This window comes from Hydra vulgaris, chromosome 08 (genome assembly GCF_038396675.1).
Source record: "Hydra vulgaris chromosome 08, alternate assembly HydraT2T_AEP".
Classification (NCBI taxonomy): Eukaryota; Metazoa; Cnidaria; class Hydrozoa; order Anthoathecata; family Hydridae; genus Hydra; species Hydra vulgaris.
Window position 1 is genome coordinate 41,075,298 of NC_088927.1, and position 7,971 is coordinate 41,083,268.

At 25.3% G+C, this 7,971-nt stretch overlaps 1 protein-coding gene across 1 annotated transcript; it reads right to left on the bottom strand.

The window, feature by feature from the left end:
* Window positions 1-686: 686 nt before the first annotated feature.
* On the bottom strand, window positions 687-2,098 carry LOC105847151 (muscarinic acetylcholine receptor M3). Its single transcript, XM_065803726.1, has one exon. The coding sequence runs from the start codon at window positions 2,071-2,073 to the stop codon at window positions 910-912; it is 1,164 nt and encodes a 387-aa protein (XP_065659798.1). The 5' UTR covers window positions 2,074-2,098; the 3' UTR covers window positions 687-909.
* Window positions 2,099-7,971: the final 5,873 nt, after the last annotated feature.

Here is a 7,971-nt window from a genome sequence, read left to right on the forward strand (position 1 = left end):
TAAAAACTATTTTTAAGTCAGACAACTTTAACTATGTATAACACATATATATATCACAAATTTTGATATATATTTTAACAAATCTAATATTTAAAGATGTCAAAAAGCACCCAGATTTTTTTATTTGAATTTATTAAAGTAATAATTTTGGATTTAATAAGTTTTTTCTCGTTCTCCAAAAAAGTAGTTTTTACAACTTAGAACGTTTTTGTATACATCGATTCATATATATATATATATATATATATATATATATATATATATATATATATATATATATATATATATATATGTATATATATATATATATATATATATATATATATATATATATATATATATATATATATATATATATATATATATATATATGCTAAATAATACAATTGATTATATAATCTACCCAGGAAAAAAAGTTCTATAGAATTTCTATAAACTTTTGGAACATATGGCCTATATAAATTATATGGGAATGCTATAAAATTTCTATAGAATGTCTATTAATTTTTATAGAAATTGCTATAAAACTTTTTTTTCTATAAAATAAAAAGTAGAAAAAAAGTTCTATTGGAATTTCTATAGAAATTAACAGAGATTCTATAGAAATTCTATTGAATTCTATAGAATTTCTATAGACCACATGTTACAAAAGTTTATAGAAATTCTATAAAACTTTTTTTCTTGGGTATATAGTGTTAAACTACTCGTTGTTTTTCCTAAATTAAACCTTCTTCATTTTAACTATGTGGCTACAACGAAAATCTTTTAAATTTTTTACTGCATTTTGGTTTATGGTCCTCGATATTCTTAGTTGCTTGGGCCTCGCCTTTTCTTGAATAGAGTCTGTATATAAATTATAAATATACATGTTATTAATGTTTTGTACAGATCGTCCAAAATTATTTTTTCTTAGATAGAATTATTTATATTTTGACGTTCAGCTTCTCGAAACTTTTTTTTTCCAAATAAAATCCTTTTATATTGTAAACGAAAAGCCCGACTTACAAATGCGTATAAAAACGGATTTACTGTTGAGTTTGGATAAGTTATGAAGTTAAAAATGTCAAACAATACTCCATTATAACACTTTTTGCAAATCCCATTTACAAACCATTGAGCATTAAGAGGTAACCCAGTAATAAGAAATGCTAGTATTATGCTTGCAATCATGCGCAATGACTTCTTGTGCCTCAGTATTTTCTTTTGCTTAACTATTGAATCAAGTTTTTTTTTTTGATACTCATATGTTTGTTTTAAAGAATTTGTTGAAGGTACAAAATAGCAGCTAGTTTCCGTTGCATTAGAACAACTTATGGGGTTGTACGCAAGATTACCTATTTCAATATGTTCGTTTGTTTCTTGAGATCGAAGAGCATATTGAGTTTGGTTAGATTCGTAGAGTTGCTTCATTATTATGTTATACATTTTAAAATACATTGTCAAAACAATACCTAATGGTATAAAGTAGCCCACAACAGATGTAACAATAAACATGATTGTTTTATAACTGGATGTGTTGTTAGCTAAAAAGTCTGTGTAGCATTTCTTATCATTAAACTTATCTCGGAATACATACATGTAACTATTGATATATGGAACCCAAATCAAAATGCCAAAAAACCATACAACAAATAATCTAAACATAACTTTTGGAGTTTTTTGCTGTAGTCGGTGTTTCATTGGAGACTTGATTGATATGTAACGATCAAAATTAATCAAGACTATATGATTAATTGAGGTTTGTACGCATACGTAATCAAAAGTCAATGATACATTACACATTACATGGCCTAAAGGCCAATACCTTAATGTCATTTCTAATACATTAATGTTCATAGGATATAAGCCAATAAACAAGTCTGTAAAAGCTAATGAAATTATGGGTATGTTTGCAAGATTTCGAATTTTTTTGTTATCGTAGTATGCTAAAATAATGAGTAAGTTTCCGAACACAGTTACCAAGCTTAAAATTCCAACCCCTAAAAAAATGAGGACAGTTTGTACAATTGGTCTATTATAATCCGAAGTACTACCACAGCAATCAGAGAAATGAGTGTTATTTAGGAAACTCATATCAAATGATGCTCAGAAATTTTTTTTGGTTTAAGTTTTTTACAATATGTTAACGCTATGAAAAGTATTAATAAATAATTAAAAATAATAAATAAAAAAATAAAGTTTTTTAGTTTGGATTGCAGAATCACTATTTATAATGCTTATATTATTGTAATTATATTATCAGTTAAATTAAATTAAAAATTCAATTCTAAAATTTTCTTTTTGTAATTTAATCAATGTGATTTTTTTTTAAAACGCTGTACACACGTTTATAAATATATTCATCTTTGTAGCTATGTGGGAGGGACTTTACATGTACAAATATATATTTATATATATATATATATATATATATATATATATATATATATATATATATATATATATATATATATATATATATATATATATATAATTTTTTAACATTATTTTGTTTAGATTTAGTATTCATTTTTATGAATAAAACAAATATTTTGAATATTTAAAAAAAAAAATCTAAAGACACAATTTAAAACGAGTTGTGTTTTTGGTTTATGATTTAAATAGTTTTAAAAATAGTATAAGATTCAAATTAAAGAGATTACGGTAAAACTTTGTTACAGCTTTTTCTTCATTTTTAAAAAAGATAACTTACATAAATGGAGCAAACTTTAAACTTGGCTATGTTTAAGTTTATATGAAATGAGAATGCTTGCAAAAAGATGCTGTGATTGAAAACCGGAAACAACAAAAACACTAAATATTGTTTCCTTTCCTCCTTCCTTCATAAAAAGAGGTCAATATTTGTAAGGAATAGAGTTTTAATAAGTTATTAAAAAAAATACAAATACTAATTTTTTTCAAGTTTTACCAACTGCTGCACTTTCTGAAGAGTCAGCTATTGGCAAAAGTTGAATTTGAAGAAAATGATATATCATTCACTAATTTTAATAGAAATCTAACAAAAATTTAGATATCTGTGTCTTTCTTGAAACACAATGTCCTAAAAAGATATTTATATATATTATATATATATATATATATATATATATATATATATATATATATATATATATATATATATATATATATATATAAACACTTTTGTAATGAGCATAGCAACGGCTAGCATAGGATGTTTTTGTCAATTGTTTTAGAGACAATGGTTATTAAGATTATTTCTTTAGTAAAGCAAATATAAACTACTTTAAGTTTAAAAGTTTTGGATTTCGCTGATTTTTTATTTTTTTGCAGCAACTGCAGATTGCCACAGATGATCTGCTAGATTTAATTAAAGTAGGGTTTTGTGCACCTGAATCCTTGTAATCTTTCTAAGTTAACAAGAGCAAGAATAATCGTGATTTTTGTTGCAAAAAAAAAAGATCACTTAAATCTACACATACACAAGCATTTTGGAATTTTCGTCAATGGAAAGAAAAATTCAACTAGAGCAACAATTAATGATTCAAATGTTCGTCACAAATTCGAATGATTCGAACTAATGATGAACAGTTACATGTAACTATTATTAAAGAACAACAAATATTAGTGACTATAGAATGTAATAAGTAGTATCTTTGTCATTTTTATTCCAGACTCAGCCTTTTAACCAAATAAAATGCTAAAAATATTGCTGATAATGTTTATTTGTTACTGCAATTATGCAATGTTATGGAGTTTTATTCTTGGAGGAGATAGTACAGTAATTAAAACAGACTAGAAACGTGGTGGCATAGCCTTATCTTAAAAAAGTGAATATATAAAAGATAGCTATATCTTGAAAAGCCATTAGATCATTAGTATTACCTAGCCTTATGCATGATTCGTTTGAATAAGTTTTATTTGCTTCATCTAATAGAAGATTAGAATATGCGTCTTCCAATAGAATTTGTATCATTCAAATTAAGTTTGTTGTTGTTCGAGAAAGTACAATTAGTGATATGTCAGAAGACTAGAAAATATCCTGCAAACTATTAAAGCGGTTAAATTTAGTGAGGTGCCATTTATCTAATAGAAGTACAGTGTGACCCTTTAAGTCATGCCAAACTTACTTCTAGCATGAGAACAATTTTTATGCGGAGTAAAAAACATGGGTTAATCAAACATAGTTTAGAAAATTTTGAGTTACTTTTCTTATTCTGTTTTCGAATTTTTTTTATATATATAAGTAAAATATGAGTTTGCTCCGCACACTTTTTCAGTTGAGAGTTTTATGAAAACACTCTTTAAAAAATTGTGGTATAAAGAAATTGTGTCTGCCTGCATCCTGTTATGAGTCTGGTATGCGCATCATCAAAATATATTGACCTCATTGTTATCATGTAATGATAACAATTAGGTAAATGCAAAAGGTCACAAGTTTGCAGTTGACCATTTTTTAAAACTAAAGGGTATTGGTGTCCTTGGAAATAAATAAATTAATCCAAGAGCTAGTTTGAAAAAAGAATAATTATATGAACCTGCTTTTACTTGTTTGGTTACTAAAGACAAGTTGTTATTACTAAGATTGACATCTTTTATAACTCCTGTTAAAATTTATACTCAAAGTACTGTGTGTGCAGTAAAACAAGTGACAGAAGCAGGCATAATTGTACCTAAGCTAGATAATAGAGATGTATAAATTAAAATCAAATATTAAAATAAAGTTATTTATCAAATTTAAACCTAAACTTGTTTACCAGTGTTTAAAGCAAAGTAAGAAATTTTATTTAACTTTTTATCTCACCTGATTTAAAAAATACGAATGTGTGTTAAATTAGTGGTTTGGTGTTTGTTGCCTCAATCAGTGGCACATCCAAAGTTGGCCAATACCTAGTGATGTCACTTGTGGGCTAAGAGCAACTGTCCTCTTCAATGTTATAAACTAAAAACCCAGTTTTGAGGAATAAGAAGATTTTTTTTATGTTGAGAACTGAAAGTCATTTGGACAATATGGGGGATAAACCCGCTTTTCAATGGGGAGTAACCGTCTTACTTTTATTTTTAAATTTCTCTGATTTCTTAATTTCAAAAATAAAATAACGAAATGTAAATATTTATTATTGGCAACTTTTTTGATTGTTAGATTGTTAAAACCTCATTAAGAATTAACGACATATGCGGGATATTGCCAAATCATAACTCTAAAATAAGTATTACTTAATAATTTACAAAAGGGGGTTATAAACTTTAGGTAGTTATAAATTTAGAACGCTAAAGTATTATAAAATAAATAAAGTTTGAAATTTGTTGGTTAGTATAAATTTAGTTAAAAACTATAATAATTTTAAAGCTAGTAAATTATTGCCTTAATGTTTGGGGATGGGAAGCATAAGTTTTAGGTTTTTTTTGTTGTTCCTAGGCTCCAATCGCAGCACCATTTTCCATTCGCACTAATTACTAGCATTAATTACTAGCATAAATAAAGTTTAAAATTAGATCCATGTCAGAAACCGTGTCTTTCTGAAACATTAGAAAAAGCAACCGCGGAAACTTGTGGTATATTAACTTCAATTCAGTTGTAGAAATACCATTTTATGGTGTTAGAGAAGCAAATTTTATAAGATGGGGAAAGTTTCAAACATTTATATGATTTTAGTTATGTCAAGCAAAGATATTTTGTAAAACATTACGATGGCTGGAGACCAAGAACCAAAAAACACTCAATTTTTTTTTTCATTCTCCATACGTAAGAGCAACATAAGTTTTATTTATTTATTTTTTTTTTTAATTTTTTTTTTATTCTTCTTAACTAAATTTATACTGATTGTTAATTTCAAATTTTATAAATAAGTATATATTTAAAAATCATAACTATGTATGTTTAATTCCCCTCTATTAGAGGTTTATAAATTTTCTGTTATAAATTTCTTGCAAAAAAAATAACAAACATTTTTATTTTATTTTAATATAAGTAATTTCAAACAAAATTTCATTAAAGCAATACTATGAGACTCTTTATGCATATAATTTTTTTTTATAAAAGAACTCTAGGTTCATTTACGCCACTGAGCCATGTTGGACCCTTTTTGGTTTCTTCCAACATTTTTAATTTTGTTTCATTTAATTATTCATTTGAAAAATTCGTCATCTTGAATTATATCTTGCTGCGTCATTTTTATATTTAACATTCTTTAACATTTTAAATTATGAAAAAATGGTTATTAAAAATATATTGTGCAAACGTTATTTTCTTACCTGTGGTTTTAAACTCCCCAGAAATCGCTATTCAAACAAAATTGCCGTAACACCTATTGCGATCTTGAGGCTTTACCTGAAATTTGTCTATACTTAAGTATAAAGTTATATTTTTTTTGGCTTTTTGTAATACATAATACAAAAGTATTTTGTAATATAGAATACGAAAGAATTTGTAAAATATACTATTCAAATATAATTGTAGAATTTATTATTTATATCAAGTGTTCATGAGCCCCATGCAATGGGTCAAAACTTAGCCCGTTAGTTACTTTTTTTTTGGGAGCGAGAAAAATAGAACCAATATTTGGGAGAGAATTTTTTTTTTTTAAAAACACATTTTTTCTAAAGAAATGGGAAAGTGTTCTGTTATAGCGTGCACGAAAATAAAAAACAATCAAAAAATCATGATAAATCAATCAAAAATGTGTGGCCTATAGAAAAGAATTTATTTTTTGCAACGAATTGAAAAACAATAAAAATACTATTTGTAAGCAAATTTAAAGAAACCTAGATGCTTCGTAACCAAATGAAAAAAAAAAAGTCAACTTTTTTTAAATTAGAAATTAAAGTTAATTTATTACAAATAGGTTTGTTGTTTATCGTATAAAAAACTGTGTAATATTATTATTAGATAATTATAATTTTCTCATTAATATTTTCAATCGCTAAACTTGCTTTAGTTATAACTTCTTGTTAACTATGCAAAAAACTAAAGTAATAATTATGCAAAAAACTAAATTTAATAATTATGCAAAAAACTAAATAATTATGGGAAAAACTATCAAATTAACAACAGAAAAACTTTATTAAAAACGAAACCCTTCCAAATCTCTGAATAACACTAGGAATCATAAAATTATCACGCAAAAAAAAAACAACATTTGAATGAAAAGTTTATTTACAAAAAAAATAACGCTTGTAATCGAGTCATAGTATAAAATTCACAATCGTCTTTATGAGTCATTGGCTTCTATAACAAAGTTAATAATAAAACTTAAAATCAGTTTACAAAAAACATAGCGCTTAGTTATGAACGCCGTTGGTGAAAAAGCTAAATAATTAGTAAAAATAGAAAAAACTAAATAGAAACAATAGGAAAAACTAAATAAATAGTGAAAATAGAAAAAATTAAATAAATAGTAACAATAGAAAAAACTAAATAAATAGTAAAAATAGAAAAAACTAAATAAATAATAAATAAAGAAAAAAACTAAATAAATTGCAATGGTCCAAAAAACTTAATATAATTGGTTGCAAAGTTATGAACGAATCGAAATTGCTAAATTGTTTAACCATGCTATTTTTTACTCAGACCCAAATCTCAGTATCAAAATTTAAATATAGTAAATTTGAGTTTGAACCACACTTAATGCCTAAAATAAGCTTTAAGGTAAATGATATTTTGACTTTAGAATTATTTAACGCTGTGTATTTATTAAAATCAAACAAAGTTCAAGGAGTAGACAATTTAAGCAGTTATGTAGCGGAGAAAGCGGAAAGCTTTTAACATAATTCCAAGACAATATATTTTTTTATTTTGACCACTTTATTTATCTGAATAATCAAAACAATGATTAAGGGAATAAAATTGAAGTGTTTTTAATAATTTTAAGTCGAAAAAAAGTAAGTCTTCTTATTTCTTTAACATGCATTAAAATGTTCAAAGCTGCTTTAACATTGAGTCGCGTTAAATACACCCAAGAGGTAACTAAAGCTATATGAATCTAGCTGTTTGAAAACTGTTTGCATCATTGA